Raw genomic sequence first — 22,730 nt, 5'->3', positions numbered from 1 at the left:
GCACCTTAGCTGCTTTCTCCCAAGGGCCAAACTAGACAAGTAGTTCCCTTTACATAGCTGGTTTTTAAAATAAATGGCTAGTGTGCGTGAAGATCGGACCAGATGGGAACCCTTTGCCCTGACACAGCCCTAGTTGGAATTGGACACACACACCACACCTGCTGTTCACAATGGGAGGAACACTACCCAAGGGTGTCCACACCATGCCTAGACTAGTCCTAACGCAACCTTTTTCAACCCAGAAACTTCTAGACAATTCTGGACTACACTTCCCATCAGCCCCAGCCAACATTGTCAAGGATGATGAGAGCTGTAGTCCAAAATCTGCGGAGGACACCAGGTTAGGAAAGGCTGACCCATGGCCTGAAACTCAGAAGAGCTTTTTAACTCTGCCATCACCAGTCCAAGCAATTGGGGCAAACCTCTCCTCCATTTCCTTTCCACCCACGTACATGGTCACATGAAGTTCATGAAAAGACTCATGAACATAGCTGTCAACTTTTCCCTTTTCTTGCGAGGAATCCTATTCGGAATAAGGGAATTTCCCTTTAAAAAAGGAAAACGTTGACAGCTATGCTCATGAATCATATGAAATGAAAAATGTCCTTTAAAAATCATTTTTAAGGAAGCAGCAAAACACCACATTTTCCCCCCAGTGCCTGTAAAAGCATGGAACGAAAAAACCCGATCCAACTTTATTTGGCGAAATAAAAACCTTTCTTCCCCCCAAGCCCACTTGTGCTTGTTTTATAACTCTGGCCTAAAGATAAACCAGTTTGACCAGAAATTGGAGCCTTAGCAATGGGGCGCCTGGCGCAATAAAATAAAATTCCACAAGCCACCTACTTGAGCTCTTAATTGATTTAAATAAATCGTTTTGGATTGGTCTTTTCATTTATACCACGTGGTTAACTGGGAGAGGGTGCGTGCGTGCTGGGACGAACCTGGAGTCCATAGGTGGACATTTTTGCTTCCACCTACCACCTGTAAGCTCAGCGCTGAGGAAATCTGCTCTCTGCACAGGCTCAGAGGCATCATTGCTCACTACTGCGGGGCCTAGCTCTGCTTCGACTTAAACGTCGTTGGCAAGCGAGATCAATTTAAGATCCAACGCACTGAAACAACACGGCGACCATTGCTGCCGTTAACGCTATTTTCCTTCCCCAAAACTTACCCGTAAATCCGGTTCCGAGGAGCCATTGCATTTTGTTATAAAACAGTTAATCTGTGCGTGCGAGGAGGAAAAAAACACGCCTCCTTCGAGCCGGAATCGAACCAGCGACCTAAGGATTTCAGTAGCCGAGCACTCCTACAGTCCTCCGCTCTACCAGCTGAGCTATCGAAGGGACTTGGCGAGTAGCTTGTCGGAGAAGCTAAAGAATGCATGCTAAAGTGGCTCGCTGTAAGCCGAAGTTAGGACTGCATGTAGGAAGCGCAAGGTGGCGCTGGAAGTCGCAGGCGTGCACGAGTTGCAAAGGCTGGCGTTGCTCGCGGGTTTTGAATGCGTTCCCTGGCATCCTGCACTTGAAACTCCTGAGTGCTACTTACTGGGGTGGAGAGGGGAGAATCCTTGTGCGAATAGGGAAAGAGGAAATAGCCTATTATTACCCTGGGTGCACACAGGGAGTTAACAAACTAGGGGTGAAACGTGGACCGGAATGTGCCGAGAACCAGACTGTGGATGCAAAATAGAGGATTTATCATGTTTAAGTTTATATGCTTGGCGTTGTTTACAAAACCCCTCTTGCGGGCTGGGCCAGTGGCGCAATGGATAACGCGTCTGACTACGGATCAGAAGATTGTAGGTTCGACTCCTGCCTGGCTCGGTGGCGGCTCACTTTTGCGGCAACACTGAATGTATTTTAAGATGTTATAAAATACAGTATACTATGGCAAGGGAAAAGCCAGAGTTTCGTAGGCAGACTTGCCAAAACCTGTTCTCCATCCCCTGCACATTCTTCTCCTCTAGATAAACGTGGATCTGAAGCGAGAAGACCACAAGATGGTAACTCAGTACATGATGCTCTTTAAGAAGCCAAAGAAGATGTAAATAATGAATTATAATGAAATATCCGCTAATACAATTTCGAAATTACTATAAGGGCATCATGGTTGCAAAAAGTGCATATTAACAAACAGCTTCAACCCTGACTTTAATTCATACAAGGAAAGCCAGGGGAAAGCCAGAAAATGTAAGGTATACAGGAACAATGGGTATATACACATAGCACATCAAAATGTAGGCAATTGTTTATAACAGAGCCTGAGCAGTAAGTTCTGTTTAAGGACTAACAGAGCAATCTAATGAGAAGTATGGCCCGTTGAATTCAGTGCATTTTATTCCCAGATAAACGTGTTTAAGATTGAAGCCTAAGAAGCCTAAAACGTGATATTCAGTCTTCCACTATCTAAATTCGCACATACCTGTAACAGAGCACATCACATCTATAATAAAGACCCGGGATTTCTGAAGCAACCCCGATTAAACTCAATAAATCTGCAACCTTAAGAGTATTTAACGAGGTTTAAACATTTCAATGTTGAATTTAGAAAACAACATTAAAATGGACCACTGCGAGCCAGGCAGGAGTCGAACCTACAATCTTCTGATCCGTAGTCAGACGCGTTATCCATTGCGCCACTGGCCCCTCACTTTGGTGGGCTGTTTGCAAAAACATAAACCAGAATTTAGAGAATGTTAGCTGGATAACAGCGTTTTGGAAACCATGAACAAGCAAGGGTGTTATTCTTTATTTTGCAATGCATATGCACTTACTCATTCTGACAGGTACAACAACTTCAGGAGCAGGCGATATGCAACACAAAACAAAACGTGATCATTACGGTGGTGCGGACACCGCTCTGTTTAGCTAAAGCTCGTTTAGGACGAGCAAATAATAAAATTGGATCTGAGAATGAGACTGTACTCCTTGCATTTCTCTGCAGGGAGAACGAGAGATCAGTGCAGGAGAAGGAATTCGCAAAGCACAGCTCCTCTACAATTACTCTGTGCAGCTGTTTGGAAAGTGCCAAGTTACATTTGTTATTACCCATTGTTCAAAAATGCACTCGTCTCCAGCCTACATTTGGGTGGATTACCAGGTTGTCTTGGAAAGCTCGGAACTGGGATAGCTTCCGTGCCCGTGTGTGGAGCTCGTGATGCATTCTGCGCATGCTCGAATGCAAAGGGCCTTCTTGCTACTGGCGGTTGTGTATCTCTCGGGAAAGGCGTCTGTATGTCCCTTCGATAGCTCAGCTGGTAGAGCGGAGGACTGTAGAGGAACTGCTTCTAAAGGAATCCTTAGGTCGCTGGTTCGATTCCGGCTCGAAGGAGATGTGTTTTTTGTGATTGACCTGGCCACCCGCCCTTTGTAATTCAAGAGCGTGGTGTATTATCTGAAGGATGTGGTCCATCCACCTCCCCCGCAAAAGGAGGGAGAAATAACGTGTCTGATTGTTATATGTAATATCTTACACTTGGCAATGGTCATTCTGAAGCATAAAGTACTATATTTTCATACTGCAGAATAAATGTGCTGCTATCGTTCCTTTGGAATGAACATCATTATTCTGCTTTTTAAAAAAAAGATGAAGGAGGGGGAGAAAGATGGATTGGAGACTACTGTACAGCCAGGCTAATAAAATAGAATTGTTGATGTATAGTTGCTTTGCTTCCGAATATAGAATCAGCCCTTTAAGCAGCTGTTTTTACCACACCATCGCTTTTTCATGGGTGACACTCTGGAATCTTTTTGTGGTACCCGCTTAGGCTTTCCAAGCAAATGATTCTTCTCACCTTTCCAGTTCCTTCTTATCCACATCCCAAGCATGTTTTATTAATTTCATTAATTGGTTTGTTTTTTAAGAGCATGTTTACTAGGGATGACACCAAATAAACCTTATTTCTGAGTAAACATGTGTATCATTGTACAAGTAATCCATTAAAACCGTATATGGTTTGGTTATTCATACAAATCAGTCTTGATGAAGAGCACAGGGGGCAAAACCTTGCAAGGCCGAAGTGGAGTGACCTAGTGGAGTGGGGCCCCAAATGAGGCAGAAAGACCCTGGATAGGCGACAGGTTGAGGTTCACAAGGGGAATAAAGGTTTGCTTTTTGAGGCATTGTCTTTGTGATTTGTTTGTGTGCGTTTGAGGTCCTGTTGCTGTTCGCAGGGCCAGATTAAGACCTTAAGAGGCCCTAAGCACTTAAAAGATTTTGGTGACCCCATATATATCTAATTCAAAATAGAAACAATAATAAACCATAAAATAAATTTTTATTTTTGAAATGAAACAAAACATACAGTAAGATGGAAAATAATGCTTATTTTGTATACTTCCACTTTATTTATATTTGAAAAAAACATTCCCTCCTTTTTCTAAATGCAAAGTCTTTGATAAGATCATCAAAACTAATATTAGGTGACACATCTGCTTCTATATCTAGTAGAGATAAAGCATCCAGCCTGCTTTGTTGCATGGTTGTTCAGTTGGGATTTTTATTATACCGGTACTTCATCTGAGAAAAGGAGTGCTCAGCTGAGCAATTTGTGACTATTAATGTTCCAAATCTGGCAATGGAAAATTTCTGTCATGCCCCCTCCTTCCCATGATGCCCTAAGCTTATTTTGCTTAATGGTGGGCCGGCCCTGGCTGTTCCTCTCTCAGATGGATGACCTACTCTGCATGTGAGAAAGAAATCTATGATTAATGGATGATGGATAAAAGGAAAATTCCACCCCCTGCAGAATTTAGCCACCCAAAATATTTACTTTTGAATTCCCAAATTGGCATGCAATAAACCTAGTACAGTGGTACCTCTGGTTGCGGACACGATCCGTTCCGGTGTGCCATTTGCACCCTGAAAAGTTCGTAACCAGAGTGGCGCTTCTGTGCATGTGTGAACCTCGCAGAACATGTGTGCGCGTGGCAAAACCTGGAAGTAAACATTTCCGGATTTGCTGCGTTCTTAACCCGAAGAAACGCAACATGAAGCATTCGCAAGAAGAGGTATGACTGTATCTTGTCATCAACAGCACATTTCTATGCACGTCTACACAGGAGAAGGCCCCACTGTGTTCAATGTGACTTTCATAGAATCATAGAATTGAAGAGTTGGAAGGGACAGCAAGGGTCATCTAGTCTAATCCCCTGCAATGCAGTAATCTCAACTAAAGCATCCAAGACAGATGGCTATGCAACCTCTACTTAAAAACCTCCAAGGAAGGAGAGTCCACAACCTCCTAAAGGAGACCATTCCATTGCCGAAAATCTCTTACTGTCAGAAAGATTTTCCTGATGTTGAGTCGGAATCTCCTTTCTTGTCCCAGTATATATAGGATTGTAGTCTACATCCACTTTGTCTCTTGAGTATGCAGATAGTAATATATTACACCCAGTGCTTTTTTTTCCTAAAAAAATGTTTAGGGGGTACTCTCATTTTGACTCAAGAAAATCATCGTTTTATAGTTCAAATTGTGGAAAATAAATGCAGTAAAAGGATAAAAGTACAAAGATTCACAAAATGTTTAGGGGTATGCGTACCCCCAGGAAAAAAGCACTGATTATATCTGCATATAGGTTGACCTAACCCACAAAGGCACACACCTCCATTGTCCCCCAATGGCAGACGGATGCCAGCAATAACAGACATCTGTATGTACTGCAACGAGATTTCCTTTTCAGCATGCTTTATATAGGCTGAGCACTATAAACATGAGATTCTTGCAAAACGTACTTTACCAGCAGAGTTATCTGAAGAGTTTTGATTAGTTCCATTTTATCTGTCAATAGCATAACCTACTAGCAGCATGCACAGTATGAAGGCAGGCATTACAGTTTGCTACAGTAAGTGTGATGGATATTTGGCTTAAACTTGTAGACATGATACGTACCGCTTGTACAGTTGTGTGATGAAGTATTGGCAAATAGCAGCACAGATGGCTTTGCCCTAAGATTAGGCCCCACATGCCAGACGTGATCTGGGAAATTGTCATTTTAAAAATAACTTCAGAGTGAGTGCCAAGATTTGAGAGATCCATGTGTCTAATAAACAGATAGAAACGCAGCATGGCCCAGTGCTGGAACTTAGTTATTGGGATTATCCTATGGCCATGGAACCCAGCAAGAATTATCACCTCGGCTCAGCCAATAAAAATGGCATGCACCTTCACTATTTTCCTGAGTACTTTAAACAGGGGGATGGGTTTAGGTTGTCCAAAAAAAACTAAGTACTTAAAAAAAACCTCTTCCAAAATAGCCACAGTCAGAGCTTGTCTACACAGAATATTACAAATTAAGTCTCCCCCCACCCCAAGCAATGGGTGAGGTGGCACAGTGGTACTGAAGAGTCTTCTCCCCCTTCGGTGGCATCAAAGGCAAGAATAACAAGCAGTTTGTATTTTATAGTCTTTTTTATTTAGTCATCTGGTTGCAAGACAAGAATCCATGTCTCCACACAAAGAGAGACGTTGGCTACTCTGAGCTCCACCTCTTCTGTCCCCAACAACATCCTGAGTGCCAACGGGAAGTCACAGGAGTCCAACCCATCTGCCATTTTTATTCTAGAATACGGAGGGACCGACAGGCCCATGGAGATGGAGGATTCCCTGTACTCTCCAGGGAGGTCTCTGCCGGCTGCACCCTCACCTCCCCTGCCTCCTCCATTATCTCGTAACTAGGCAATTCTTCCTTGAACGGTATAGCATCTCTCTCTCTCTCTCTCTTGCCGCCTGAAACTGCTGTAGACAAGGGGGCCCTGAAGCTTCTCCCTCCCCCTCCTCTTCAGAGGGAATCTTATCAGACTGAGTGCACACTTCCCAGTCTTCCTGTTCTGACCATTCCCTGCCACTGCCACTTGAAAGAGTCTCAAACCAGGGGTGGACTTTGGTCTTTCAAATTTCATTGGCACCGTGTGTGAGAACCGAATTCTGTGCCCGCCCCCCGCCTCTTGCCTTCTGTTCTACTCAGCTCACTACATCAAAGTTGCAATTCTCCTGCGGCAACCCCTAGGCTCAGCTCCCAGTGGGGTGCCTCTGCTCACATGTACACGTAAGGGCATTGTTGCTTTAGAATGACATGTGCATATATAATGCGCAAAATATCAAGCAAATTAAACTGTCAGCGAGGTGTTGAAACAAACCACGTGGTGGAAGTGTCAGATGGCCTATGATTTCGGGAGGCAAAGAACACATACCATAATGTAAGTTGTGGAAATGTAAGGCTTGATAGGAATTTATTTTTGTTAATGATGGATCGTTTTGTTAGGTATCTTAATTTATAAGAAACAATGAGACAAAGAATAAGAAGGTGATGGTAAATTCAATCTGCGAGACAGCTAATACTGTTTCAGGCCCAAGATGGTGGGAGGGAGTTGATCTGGGTCAAATGTAGACCTGATGATGATGGTACAGCTGTATTACCTGAGTACTCTGCCTTTTTTTTGTTCACTTGACGGGACAGACTTTGTTGGCTGTGTGCCCATGGAATAACCAAGAAACCCACTGAAGCCCTTTTTATTTGAAAATCTAGGAATCCTAGTTATGCCTTCATTTTCTCTTGAAATGTGCTCACAGCACTATATAATAACTGCACATTGTTTATGAGTTGCTTTCGTTGCCTGGGTCTCTTTCTTCGATGTTGTATTTCTGTTGTTGTAGAGATGGCCATATCCGTATGTACAAACATACACACACATATTATTTATTGTGCTAATGTCACTTGATTGAGGATTTTGAGGATATTATCCTATGCATCAAAAGTGTGATGGTGGCAATTCTTTTTACCATGCCAAAAGTTTCCTATCACTTTCTTTTCTTCTGTCACCTTGCTTTCCCCTGCTGCAGCGAAGCCTTGAAGAACCAGGCTGCATTCTCCAGTCAGCTTAACATTTTAGTTTTTTCCAGAAGGGTAAGTGCTGCATGTGTTGGTGGCAACTGTCCGTTTCTCCCCCTTCCTTCTTAAACGCAAGAATGTTGATCTCTCACCCCTGTGAGCCGTCACCTGTCTAAATCTGTCCTTGTGTCAAATGCATATATGGAGAAAGTGAGTATGGCAACCAATGACGTTCTGCTTCTAAAATAGACCCAGCTCTCTTCACTCAGTTAAAACAATGTCCTCCAGGGAAAGATCCTCAAAGGACATTTGATCTCACAAGCTTTGGAATTCTTTTAAGGGACCTAACCCGGAAACCGCTCGGCAGCACCCTAACTCTGAGCCTATGCTCCTTGGAATCGCTAGGAGATGAGCACCTCTCTTAATTACAAGTCTTTTTCCAAAGAGCAGCAAACTATGGATAACTTGGAGAAGCAGCTTATTTGTCCCATATGTTTAGAGATGTTTACTAAGCCAGTGGTTATCCTCCCCTGTCAGCACAACCTCTGCAGAAAATGTGCCAACGATATCTTCCAGGTAGATCTATTAAACTTTTTAAAATTCCAGTAAATGTTTATAATACTTTCATGTTACAAAGGGGAGGGGTATCATTTAATAAACAGGATTCTCTTTAAAAGCAAAAAGAGAGATAGACTTAATTAGGCACATGGGTTCTTTGTTATTTATCTTATGTGTGATTTCGAATCTGTTACATTTGTAAATGTCCCTTTTATTTATATAGGCTGAAATGTTATTTCAAGTATTTAGAGATATTAACACACATACCCATTCCTGTTGTTCCACAACACCTCTAAAAATGGCAAATTTCTCTCTACCATAAGTTGTCATTATATTATTAGCTTCCAGGCTTGAGCAACAATATATTTGCAGCTATTTCTCTTTCTGTGTACTTTTTGGGCAGTATTTTTCCTGGTAGTTTGGCTTTGATGACCTGATCCAGGTCCCCTGGAGTCATCAGAGTCACGGCATCCAGGTATTAGATCATATCTTAAGCAGATAGTGTGAGATGGACCTTGTGATGTGGAAGTGAGAGCAGTTGTCAGAAATAACTGTGAAATAATGCATGCTTAGCTTTACAACTTTGTTTATTGTTTGGCAAGAACAGGCCTCGAACCCTTACCTGCCAACCAGAGGAGGCACAACTGTGGCATCAGGAGGTCGATTCCGCTGTCCATCTTGTAGACATGAAGTAGTTCTGGACAGGCATGGAGTGTATGGTCTTCAAAGGAACCTGTTGGTGGAAAATATAATTGATATTTACAAGCAGGAATCTACCAGGTAATGGACCGATTTTTGTCCTTGAAGGATTGACTATGGATGCAGGTTCCTGACTTGGTTGTGTTTGCCACAGAAACACATGGATTGGATTCCCCAAGCCCCAAATCGAGACTTCTGTCATAAAACTGAGCTATTGCTGCCCATTCCCTGTTAGAACCTCTTTCCCCTAACCCATTCTTATTTTAATTCCTCAAGTCAACCTGGAGCTTTTATCTCTAGCTAGCTAGAGAAAGCAATAGCAATGAGCAGTGCTTTTTTTCAGGGGGTACTCAAAGGTATGCAGTACGGCACTTCTTTTTTTGTTGTTGTTAAAAAGTGTGGCACTTACTGTAACAACTTCATGGTAAAAAGGTTAAGGGACCCCTGACTGTTAGGTCCAGGCGCGGACGACTCTGGGGTTGTGGTGCTCATCTCACTTTATTGGCCGAGGGAGCCGGTGTACAGCCTCTGGGTCATGTGGCCAGCATGACTAAGCTGCTTCTGGCAAACCAGAGCAGCGCACAGAAACGCCGTTTACCTTCCCGCTGGAGCAGTACCTATTTATCTACTTGCACTGTGTGCTTTTGAACTGCTAGGTTGGCAGGAGCAAGGACTGAGCAACGGGAGCTCACCCTGTCTGGGGATTCGAACCGCCGATCTTCTGATCGGCAAGCCCTAGGTTCTGTGGTTTAGACCACAGCACCACCTGCGTTTAGAAAAAAAGCACTGGCAATGAGCACCATCAGCATCTGCTAAAGGTAGTGAGGCCCCCACATCTCTGGTGGTTGCTCAGTTGCTGATACTGGTTAGGATTTGCTTTGTATAAGAAGAAAGGTTTGCTCTCTTTACCCTTTGATTGGGAGCTTCATTTTACAGTATTGGATGCCACACAAGCTTCTATTCTTATTGAATAATGCTGGCAGCTCTAATCTGTTGCTTTATGGGATTTCTTGGCATAAAGCAATATGTAGAAAGGTATTTACTCCTTGCATCTGAGAAATGAGCCTACAAATAATTCATCATGTCAGCAGTCTTTGCTCATGTACACACTCAAGAAAGTCCGTCGGTCTGTAGCCACAGAACCAAACGATGATGCATGCTATGGATCACCCACAAAATGGATCACCCACAAAATTCCTGCGTCCATTTCAGTTTCTTCCATATATCCACCATACGTTACAACATTCCAGCACTTTTAAAAATAAAACATCAAAATCTACTGCAACGAATTGCTGAATAAAATCCTTAAATATTTTCCCCGGTAATGTGTGTTTTTCCACATGACTACTTAGTTGCCAGAGTCCTTCTGTAGACTGGCCCAGAGAGCAGCTCAGCTTCTTCTCCTCTCTAGGTGAAAAAGAGGTGAAATGCGCTTTTATACAGAAGGCATTTGAACAAGTGCCGCTTGCTTGACAAGCTATACTTGCTGATTTTGCTCTTCTACTTATGCAGCTGAAAGTGCAGAAGCTCTGCCCTCCCCCCCCCCCCCTTAGATGCAGGGGAGAAGAGCTTAACAAATCCTCTCTGGGTCAGTCTACAGGAGCTCTGAAAGGACTTGGGCAATCAAGTAGTCATCATAGTGGCATGCATAAATGCACCCATAGCTGGAGGAAATGGTTTTTTTATTTATTTAGCTTTTTTATATAAAAAAAGACCATTCAACATGAAAAGAGCAAAGCTGAGTAGAGAAATAGAAAAGAAAAACACATCATATAAAAGCAATGTAATATCATTATCATCAAAACAAATATAAAACAAGATCCATGTGATCTCATTGCTTCCCACACAGCCATACTAACATTAACCTGGGAGTGCCTGTTTGAAGAGAGTTTTTTTCAGCATATGCAGAAAGACCAAAATCTGGCTTCAAATCACTGCCCATACATGCACTGAAACCAACAGTTTTCTGTTGATGATTTACTGCAAGGACACACTCAAATCACTTAAAGCACTTGTCCACCTGCTTCCAGAGCATCTTTCTCTAAGCTCTAGATCATGGGTAGGCAACTAAGGCCCGGGGCTTGGATCTGGCCCAATTGCCTTCTAAATCCGGCCCGTGGACGGTCCGGAAATCAGTGTGTTTTTAAATCAGTAGAATGTGTCCTTTTATTTAAAATGCATCTCTGGGTTATTTGTAGGGCCTGCTTGGTGTTTTTACATGAGTAGAATGTGTGCTTTAATTTAAAATGCATCTTTGGGTTATTTGTGGGGCATAGGAATTCGTTTTTCTTCTTCTTTTTCTCAAAATATGGTCCAGCCCCCCACAAGGTCTGAGGGACAGTGGACTGGCCCCCTGCTGAAAAAGTTTGCTGACCCCTGCTCTAGATGCTGGCCTTGCCAAATCCTATTGCACGCGCTCTCTCTCTCTCTCTCTCTCTCTCTCTTTTCATAATTTCTTTCATTGACATATTATGTGCATATTATGCCAATACCAAAACGATGTCAAACCAAACCTAGCAGCACAATTTTATACATGTCTACTTGGAAGTAAAGGGACGCGGGTGGCGCTGTGGGTAAAACCTCAGCGCCTAGGACTTGCAGATCGCATGGTCGGCGGTTCAAATCCCCGCGGCGGGGTGCGCTCCCGTCTTTCGGTCCCAGCACCTGCCAACCTAGCAGTTCAAAAGCACCTCCGGGTGCAAGTAGATAAATAGGGACCGCTTACCAGCGGGAAGGTAAACGGCGTTCCGTGTGCTGCGCTGGCTTGCCAGATGCAGCTTGTCACGCTGGACAAGTGACCCGGAAGTGTCTGCGGACAGCGCTGGCTCCCGGCCTATAGAGTGAGATGAGCGCACAACCCTAGAGTCTGGCAAGACTGGCCCGAACGGGCAGGGGTACCTTTACCTTTACCTTTTACTTGGAAGTAAGCTAGTCCCTGCTAACTGTGCACAGGACTGTAGCTTTAATGACGTGGATATTTTCTGGCTGCCTCTTCATGGAGCATTGCAGAAGAAGGGATGCTGTTTTGAAGAATAGAGAGCATCTCTTCAGCGACGTTTCTCTGGCTCTGTAGCACTGTAATTGAAATCTGAATAGGTTCCCAGATATTATTGTGCAAAAGTCTTCCCTTGGGAAAAGGCTGTATGCCAGAAACTGAAGAGCTATGTTATTTCATATAATTGAGCCCATTCCTTCTAGGATGGCAAGACGAGAGAGAGAGAGAGAGAGAGAGAGAGAGAGAGAGAGAGAGATGGAGAGAGAACAGGTCTCTTGAACCTTTAACAGTTGTGTAGAAAAGGAAATTTCCGTCTTCTACACAACTATTAAAAGTGCAGGAAGGAACTTTTTCTTTCCCCCCCTTCGTTTGGTCTTCCTGGTTCCTTCTCCATCTTGACAGCTGGGCTATTATAATCTAAGAGAGTCCATAAGTTCAATACTGTTCAACACTGATGTTTGGCTTGGAAGTCAATTTGGAACAGAGAAGCCATGGAAAGGGTTAAGCACCTATCGGCTCCCTCTGCCATTTCTCTGCTCTGCATCTCCCCCTCCCCCTTGCAACACACCCTGCTATTTTGCTTGGTGATTTAGAACAATTATCAAGTTTATGTGTAGAACTCTTAAATTGCCCCATTAAATTTTTCATACCTAATTTGATTACAGTACATATATTGAGCCTATCTTACTGTGCAGGTCTCATTCATTTCCTCCAGTTCCATTTCACCTTTAAGTGCTAGAAACCAGTACATGGGAACTTCTGAGTGCAGGATCAGTGTAGTCTAGGGGAAACCTATTATTGTGTACATGGGTTGAAGACCAATATAGAGTAAAAATGGGCATATTGTGAGAGGATTATACATACTGGATCTCTGAAAAACAGCCTCTGTAAACTTGTGCAAGGACTAAGTTTTAATTTATTTATTTTTTAACTGTTGCTATATCTGTATTGTCCCTGTTATACCTAATTGCAAATTCAAATGTATCCCTATCGTGTTTTATGACTTCCTTGATATTGTATGTGGGCTGGAACTGGTCTGTGACCGAAATAATAAATTCATCATCACTTGTGCAAGGAAACAGACAGGAATTCTTTGGGGGTGTTTATAGTACCATCTGAGAGTGCAAGGAAGGTTTTTTGTGTGCACATTGCACAGCTCCTTCCCCCCACCCAGCTGTTCACATCTGTACGGGTTCACCAATGTCAGATTGCATCCCTTCTAACATGAAGCAGCCCAAAACTGGGACACAGATTGCAGCCTCTCAAAAGTGCCTTTTTGGGACATGGCACCCCAAAATGCATATTTTTGAGCACCATGCCCAAAAAAAGTACAGCCCGAAATTATGCAAGATTCCAGCAGCCATTTTTTCGGGGCAGTTGACAGGCATGAGATTAGTGCAACACCAAGGGGCACTGGCGGGGTAGAGATGTTTCTGCCCTGTGCAAAGGTATTCCTCTTCTTCTTTGGCAGTCACTCATAGCCGAATAAGATTGTATTCCATGAATATGGTCTTAGTGGTGTGTCCATAGGCCAGTTCTGGCTCCACATGTCCTTCCACAGTGGGGACATAGGTTTTTAGGCAGGAGTTGATCATGGTGAGGGTTTGCCAAATGTGCTCGTTTCTCCCTTTCGTCCTGAGTTCAAGTGTCTTCAAAGTCCATGACACCTTTGGTAAAGGCTGTTCTCCAACTGGAGCGCTCACAGGCCAGTGTTTCCCAATTGTCAGTGTTAATACTCCATTTTTTAAGATTGGCCTTGAGAGAGTTTTTAAACCTCTTTTGTTGACCAGCAGCATTATGTTGATGTTCACACCTTGGCTAGATATGAATTAGGAATGACTCCAAGAAAGTTCAGGAATTTTGGATATGAATTTTGAATAATATTGTGTAAACATGGATTACAAACCCAGCACTGGAAACACAGTAAGTGCACAGTAAATGGAAGTGTGAACCCAGCATGTTTTCAGATTTACCTTCTCTGTTCCCCGTGTCATTCTTTTGTATCGTATTCTTCTGTTGGGGAAAGACCATAGTTAGTAGAAAAGTGTATTACTCGCATATAGAAAGTCCCAGATTCAGTACTTGGCATCATGACCAGGATCAGGTATCAGGGAGAGCTACCATAAGTCAGAGTAGACAGTATCAGGCTAGATGAACTGGCATTTTGCCTATTTTATTTAATCATTTAATTTTTTAAAAAGTGACGCTGATTGGGATTTGGTTTTCTTCTTCTTCTTGGTGAATTGCATTCACAGGCCTGAAAGAAAAACTGAACAGCCAATGTGTGAAGAACATGAAGATGAGAAAATTAATATTTATTGCCTGAACTGTGAAGTGCCGACATGCTCAATGTGCAAAGTTTTTGGTGCTCATAAAGATTGTGAGGTTGCTCCCCTCACGAATGTTTACCAAAGACAGAAGGTAATTATTATTTTTTTTAAAAAAGGCTTCCTCTTAATGCATTTTCATCAGTAGAATTCTAGTAGTTTTTGAAAACAAATAACCATAATAAAATTCTCTCCCTGGTGAGGTCCTCCACCAATGTTGCGGGATTGCAGTTTGATTGTCCCACTTGAAAAACCCAGTCAGAACTGTATACCATTGATTATGTGAGATGTGAAACTCAAAATGGAAGGGCCCTACCAAGGTCATCTTGTTGAAGTCCTGTGCCCTGATAGGGTCTTTTTGACTTTTCTAAATCTACCCAGCCTTTTGTTAATACTGGTACATGCATTACAACCAACATGTTGATTAGCCTGTGACATGGAAACCTTCCTTACCAATGCAAATTGATAACACAGCCAGGAATGTGAGGCACTGACCAGTCCAAATGGTGACTTGGGCAGCTTTCAAACACCATGGCCATGTGGCTATGTGGAAGAATTTATCAGCGTTCCCCTCAGAGCTCCCACAGTGTATGAAATAAACATGCCTTCTTTCTTTTTCTCATTTGTTCTGCCAAACAAAACTCCTTATTTTCAGACCAAGCTCTAGGCTTTAGGGGTTCCCCAGCAAAATGTACTTTGGTGAACCTCCTTCTACCTTGGTGGGTTTTCTTGGTGACATAGGCTTTTATTCATGGTCATGGCAGGTAGCAGTGTTCCAATGAAACTGCCATTTTAATTTCCCACAATGCCCCTGAATGTAGCATGGCTCTGGTGCATTGGAGGAAATTTAACTGATCGATTCCAGATTCCCACTGTGGAAAGTGACCATTATAAATTCCCCGGAACAAAAAAGTGGTGTCTTAGTAGCAGCCTGACGTAGCTGTGTGCTAACACCAGCCCCAATTATTAGCTTTATGATTATTGTTGTTGTTCTCCTCTCAAACCTTACCAGTTTGTCATTTTCTTTAAAATATAGTGACCAAATGTGCACAATATTTGACCAAAGACACATATCCTAGAGCCAAGAAAGAGAACATACTACTTTTTATGAATCAGTATATTTATGCGTACTTTTCAATTAATAAGGAAATGTTTTGTTTTGCAAGTAATTTCTTGAGTATGAAACAGAAAGGCTGGGCTATGCTCCTAGAATCCTTTGCTGCCATCTGTACAATATCTCTTTATTTTTAACCCGGCATTCACTAAACAGCTGTTTATTTGGACTATCCTCTGGAGAAATGCAGCTCAATTTCTTGAGAGTCCTAGTATGGCTGCCACTAGACAGAGCCAGTTTACAAGTACAGCCTTTGAATGGAACCCATAATTATATTTATTTGTGAACACTATGGCTGGGTAGATGCATTTGGGGGTGGGGACATCCAGTTGAATACACTGGAAGCTGTCCATGGCTTTCTCCTTTCTGAGATAATTAGAAAGAAATGATGTTTAACAAAGATATCTGTGAAATCCATGAATATGCATATCAATGATTATATATCTGCTAGAGATAATGTAAAACCTATATATGCGTCTCCTCCCAAATTGCAAAATTTAGGCGGTGGTTCAAATACTTTGTATTCAAAGCAAAAATCCCTGCAAAATGAGCAATTCAGATAGGCTGGAATAACCTTTCAAGAAGCAGTCTAGAAATAATTTCAGAAGGATAAAATAAAATCCTGCCAATCAACTTTTAATCCTATTCCTATAGGAACAAGATCCTTTAATGAAATAAGTTGTGGTGCAGATTAGCTTCATTTACTGCAAAAGTATATTTTGGAGTATTTTCATCTCTTTGGGGTTTTCAAAAGTAGAATTTATTGTATGTTCCTATAGTAAAGTATGTACATTTCCCCAAAAAATTATTTGTGTGGGAGGGAGGGGCAGATATCGTTTCAAAAATGGAAGCAATAAGGCCACAGAGTTTTATGCTCTCCTTAAGTTATGTTTATTTTACATTATAGTCTGAACTCAGCGATGGCATTGCTGTATTAGTGGGAAGTAATGACAGGGTGCAAGGAATTGTAACTCAGTTGGAAGAAGCCTGCAGGACAGTTGAGGTAAGAAACACAATTTAGATTCTACCAAACTAAATTCTGCTTTAGAATTCTAATTATTGCATACTTACATTGTTATAGTCTGTGGTAAGAGCAAACAACTTTGATGATGGTGCAGTTTTAAATGTCTCATTTGAGACTTTCAATCTCATTTACTCTAAGAGGTGTGACTGGAGAAACACAGTTTTCAAGATGCACAGAGCTCAAAAGCTTGGTATGTTATACACTAGCACAATTTATGCCATAAAGAGCACCGTCTTAACCATTTTTAAATGGATCATGTCTTCTCTTGGGGCTAACATGGTGAATGCTTCGTCCAGATTATGCTACCAGCAGAAGCCAGGAATAACAAAGGTGTCCCATGACAGAAGAGCCTGTCAACCTTACAGCGTAGGCAATGGATATGTTTAGTAAACAAACCCAGATGACTCAAGCAAGTGCACTGGGCCACACCCACTATGAAGGGAATGAAGAGTGCAGTTGCCAGCTAATGCACTGAAAGTTTCAATCCACATTAAATTTCTAGCCCACTGTAAGGTTGCAGGGCAGGTTGCAACAATTTAAAATTCAGTATTAAAAACAGTTTAAAACAAATGGTTGGCACCTGTCTGTCTCAAGAGACAATGGAATGTGCCTCTGGGGATGATGACAAACCATTGCGTTAGCAGCACTGAAGAGACCTCCCTGGGGCGCAAATCTGAGCAGTGTGTATGGAGGTCCTGGGCTGCCCAGATGACAAGACCCACCTCCCTCAGCTTCGTTGATGTGGTGCAAAGGAAATCAGAGCAATATGTTTGGCACCAGCTTGGCTGCAGGAATTGCTGGTGTCATCCGACTGTCTTAGGGACTCCATTCCAGATTTGTGCAGGGTTTACACCTTGGTCTTTTCTTCTCCCAAACAGATCCCGCAAGCAGTGGAGGTTTAGGTTCAGAGTTTTCATTCTCCTAGATGGGCTGCATTCCCAGGTTGATGGGCCCCATTTGCCCCTCAGTTCCCTCTACAGCATATGCAGAAACCGCCTTCATAACTGTTGGACCCACTATGAGACTTGTCTAGTCAATCCATTGGAGCCTGTCCTCACATGGAGGGGAAGTCCCTAACTCACCAAGGGTTTGAGACCCACTGGCTACCCTCATCTGGTTTAGCCAGCCAGCTGAGGCCATTTCCCATGCTGTAGCCATTGTTGCTTGCTGACAGCTTTTAGGAGCCACACGTGAGAGCTGAGTGCAGGGTGGGGACCAACGGTGGACAAACTACCCAGAATAAACATGACGTGTCCACCACCAAAGTTACTACCCTTTCCCTAACACCCCATGCGCCCCTTAAAGCAAATTACAGCCACAGAAATAGGGTGGATCATGGGAATATACATTTCAGGTGTGAAAGGCCAGGGTAAAGATTCATAGTCACTGATAGCTTTCTACAAGTAAAAAAGTTAAAGGGTCAGCTCCCCCTGTCAACAGTTGACATCCACTGAGAGAGAATGTGTTGAACGGATAGGAAACACTTACATCACCATTCTCACCCATGTGGTAACAATATTTACATGGAAGTAGATTTCACGCAAAGGCTTACCTAGCCTTATGATGGATGAGGTGAGCAACAGCAACCTTGCACTCAGTCCCAGGTGGTTTGGAGCCACTAATTGTATTTCCTACAATGCTGCTAATGTAGTGTCTGTCTGGGACATTGTGAGAAATTATAAGGGTGGCCCCAATGAGGGCTGACTCCAGGTTTGAAGGAGCAATAATCAATGCACTCAAGGCTAGCCTAATGCATTTTGTCACTTGAGGCAAAACAGAAAATGGGTCTCCTGCCTCCACCTAAGGTGACCAGAGGCAGCTGAGGGAAGCCCTGGCACATGGAAGGTGACAGAGGAGAATAAAGGAGGCCAGAGACGAGCAGGTGGCAGAAGCAGTGGCCCCATTCTTCCCAGGGCCAGGCAGTGGCCACAGGTGAGAAGTGCAGGAGGAGGTGAGTGGCACACTCCTCGGGGGCCTGGTTCTGCCACCCACCCAGCTGTCCCCAGCCTGCCACCTGAGGAGACTGTGTTGTTGAAGCTAATGGGCAGACAGGCCTCAATTCACTAGTGGGTTTGGCAGGGGTGCTAAGGCTGCAGAGGTTTACTAGGGATGGCTGAGTGTTTGCTAAAAATAAACTAACAGGCAAACAAAAGCAAATTCTCAAGTCCAATTTCCAGTTTGAAATTGGATGGCATAATGAAATCGTGTGTATGCTTTCCCATTGCAGAATGAAGCCTTTCTCAAAGGGTTACTTTCCTGCTGTTGCCAGACCTACATGACCTTGGTTAATAACCTGCCGCTTGCCGCCATTTTACTTCAGGATCCTTAACTCCCATGAGGGTCAATTAGAGAGTGTCAGTGCATAATTGGAACACCACGTGGTTCGCTGACACTGCATACTTATTCCGGATAGGTCAGAAAGGGCATCTGAAACCTGCCACTCCTCTCATGACATTTTTCAGACACAAGAAGAGGCATTTCTCTTTCAAGATACAATCTTAAGATCAAACGTAGGCCCTCCCCTCCCCATTTTCTTCCCCACCCTGTAAATAAATGGTGCAGGCTGCAGGCTCCAGCAGGAGATTGGAAAGAGGATGGGTGCATTTTAACTTCTTTTTTCTCCTTTGGCATCCCACCTCTAAATCAGCTATCCTCCAGATGATTATTGTCTTATGTGAGCAAAGCACCAAAAGCTACCTGGGGGACAAATTTGTAGGGAGAAGATTGAGTAGAAGACTGAAGTTGCTCCCTTTCCTGCCCCCATCAGTCCATCATGTATCGTCTAAACCTCAGAAAGCAATGCTGACCATGTTCTAGACCAGAGCTTTCCAAACTGTGTGTTGCGACACATTAGTGTGTTGGCTGCAGTGTACAGGCGTGTCGTGCAATATGTTTCTGTATCTCTTATAAGGGGTTATTTGAGCTCCAGTTTGCTAGCAAAACTGAATTACTGGGTCAAAAAATGATGCATGTCTAAAAACTGTGTCACCAACATGAAAATTTTGGAAAGCTCTGTTCTAGACCGTGGTACTTCTGCCTCTGAAAGTAGGCTGGACCGGCAAGTCCTGCTATCTTTAGCTATAAGGAGTTGACTTGTGCCAAGTATAGAAAGCTAAAGATAGCAGGAATGCAAGGAATGGATACTGATAGTTAAGAGTGTGAAGCATGTAGACCAGGGATGGGGAACCATAGCCCAGGTGTGAAAAGTGCCCCCCAGGCCTATTATCTGGTCTTCAGGACCTTCTGCAGGCCATGCCCCCTCTGGAGACCCCTCCATGCCATCCTCAAGTGCCTTTGCCTGACTGGAATGTGTTTTTGAATTGTCATAATGCCTCTTGCCTGCCTGGAGGGAGAGAAGTGTACATGTGTAGAAACCTCTGCTTTTCCATGTAGCCTACTATATAAAGCTAAGATTCACACTTGTTACTTGTTACCCACTTGTCTTGCCTCTGGCCCCACCATCAGCTGGTGCCCATTGGGGCTGGTGGGGTGGAAGGCAGGGAGCCAGAGCGAATAACAAGTAGAGCCAACTGATTTTGTCCCCATCCTCCTCGTAGAAGAAGCTGACAGTCAAGAGCCATTCTCTTGGACTGGATATAAGTGGGAGATTTTTAAGTCCCACACAGACTGTGTATTGGCTATACTAGGGTGTGTGTGTGTGTGTGTGTGTGTGTGTGTGTAGGACTACATTTTCTCATGGACAACCCCAGTGGAGGTTGGCCAATTAGGGCCTATGGGGCACTGCCCCACCAGTCTGCCCTCAGCTTGCCTCCATGTAGGCTCACAAGATCATCATCATTTTCATTCATTTCTTTTTCTGCCATTTGTTATGTGCCCAGAATGGCTCACAACAAATCAAATGAATAATAAATATAATTTATTTAAGAATGTTCCTGCACGTGCCTCTGGGAAAGTGCACAGACAGGGACTGAAGGCAACCAACCTCTTGTACTGTTGTGCCTAGCACCTGATATTCAGAAAGATTCTTCCTTTGAGCATAGTATTTCTGTATATCTAATAGGATTAAATAAAACCACAGGAGAAATGGGCAGGAGAAACTGCAGCTGTCTCAGGGAAGTGAAAGATAGAGAACAGTTCTCTGGGTTGTAGCCCAGCAACTCTTTCCACAGGAGGCATTAGACAGGAGTAGTAGGACTTACACCACAAATAATGCTGTGAATTTGTCTTGAAACCACAAGCGCCTTTCATGAAGTTCTTGCAAAATATTTGCATCACTAATGTTAACAAACCGACAAATAAAAGCACATGATGGGCAACTGGAGCTTGCAGAGAAACCCATCTTAGACTGAGGTCCAAACTAGGTGTGATGCAGAACATCTCAGAACATAATCTGCTTCATTAAAAAAAAATGAAGGCCACATGAGGCCTGAATGGGATCAGGACCATAGCATTGGGAGAGTAGGTAAATCCTTTCCTCCCATACTCTCTTTGCATTTAAAATACCCTTCCCAAAGCTGCCATCTGTCCCTCAATGGGAAACGTATGATTATACTAAAGAAAATCTGATGATCTCCATATACAGTGGACACTCGGGTTGCAAACATGATCTGTGTGGGATGCATGTTCGCAACCCACAGCTGCACGTCTGCGCATGTGCGGGTTGCAATTTAGTGCTTCTGCGCATGCGCAACTGCCGAAACCTGGAAGTAACCCGTTCCGGTACTTCTGGGTTTTGGCGGTCCTTAACCTGAAGAAACACAACCTGAAGCGTCTGTAACCCAAGGTATGACTGTAGTGTTCAGGAGGACTCATCTTATTCTGCATTCCTCCTGAAAGCTATCCAGTCCCTACCATCTAGGACAGGAAAGGCAGAGGCACGTGATACAGGATTGGAGGAACAACCCAATTCAGTTCACATTTAAAGGTGAACCTCCCTGTTTTGCACTTTCCAAAACAAGAAGCAAGTCCACACACAGCCATCCTTCAAAATTTGCATTTCTCTGAATTTTACAGTGCACTCATCAAGCCAAGTCGTGTATACAATAATGCATATACCAGTGGAAAGTGTGCACATAAATGCATACACTACTGAAAATAACACAGAGAATGCATTATATCAAGGGAAATGGCTTTCAGAAATGGATATCTCTCTCTATGCTATATTTGCGCCAGTTTGTCATCGCGGTGTTATCATTTGCTGGTTTCCAAGATTCTAAAGGCAGGAATGGGGGTGGGGAGAGAGAGAGGAGGAGGATAGGCAGGAAGAATAATAAATTAGTTGGTTGGGAGGGGAGGTTAAGGGAAGGCCTTGGTTGGCGAAACAAGGGTTGTTATCTGTGTGACAGTTTTAATTCTCTGATGATTGAGGGGGTGGGGATAAAGTAAGAATTGGAGAAGGGGCTAGTGGCGCTGTGGGTTAAACCACAGAGCCTAGGACTTCCGATCAGAAGGTTGGTGGTTCAAATCCCTGCGATGGGGTGAGCTCCTGTTGCTCGGTCCCTGCTCCTGCCAACCTAGCAGTTTGAAAGCACGTCCAAGTGCAAGTAGATAAATAGGTACTGCTCCAGCGGGAAGGTAAACGGCATTTCCGTGCGCTGCTCTGGTTCACCAGAAGCGGCTTAGTCATGCTGGCCACATGACCTGGAAGCTGTACGCCGGCTCCCTCGGCCAATAAAGCGAGATGAGCGCTGCAACCCCAGAGTCGGTCACGACTGGACCTGATGGTCAGGGGTCCCTTTACCTTTACCTTTAAGGTGGCATGTAGAGGAATGAGGGAAATATGTAAGTGTGTGAAACAGTTTTAGAGTTCTGGTGACAGGTGAATAAAGTTGGAGAGGAGGAGTAATTGGGGAAAGGACAGGTGGAAGTGGATGGGGTCAATTGGGACATTTGCTGTAGATCCACCCTCTCCTGTTAATCAAAACGACATACAAAAATGTGTTTCTTCAGAGCAATTCGCACTGAAATGTTCATGAATTTTCTTGAGGATTAGTTTAATTTAAATTCGCAAAGTGCTCCGGAAATGTGGAGAACTAAATTTAAGTATGGAAACTGAGAAACTGAGATGACCAAAACTGACAGATTTGTTTAACGCAATATGAAACTGAATACTAGACATCTCCCCAAGTTTCTTCCACCAGTTTCTTTCGGGAATTTTAATAAGGAAAGTCAGAGGAAGGGAAGAGTTAAGCCTCCCTGCACTGCGGGCCTCAACCAA

The 22,730-nt window shown here is 43.5% G+C and overlaps 1 protein-coding gene across 1 annotated transcript in view; it reads left to right on the top strand.

The window, feature by feature from the left end:
* The first annotated feature begins 8,092 nt into the window (after positions 1-8,092).
* TRIM55 (tripartite motif containing 55) overlaps positions 8,093-22,730 on the top strand; it is a 39,823-nt gene continuing 25,185 nt past the window's right edge. The window contains 4 exon segments of the mRNA XM_081015263.1: positions 8,093-8,411; positions 9,001-9,173; positions 14,343-14,508; positions 16,436-16,531. Of these exon segments, the coding sequence (XP_080871389.1) occupies positions 8,244-8,411; positions 9,001-9,173; positions 14,343-14,508; positions 16,436-16,531 (603 nt within the window). The 5' untranslated portion in view covers positions 8,093-8,243.

The sequence above is a fragment of the Podarcis pityusensis genome, assembly GCF_964106645.2.
Source record: "Podarcis pityusensis genome assembly, chromosome: 7".
NCBI classification, from domain to species: domain Eukaryota; kingdom Metazoa; phylum Chordata; class Lepidosauria; order Squamata; family Lacertidae; genus Podarcis; species Podarcis pityusensis.
The sequence above is the reverse complement of the archived record's forward strand: the minus strand, read 5'-3'. Positions and strand labels throughout refer to the sequence as shown.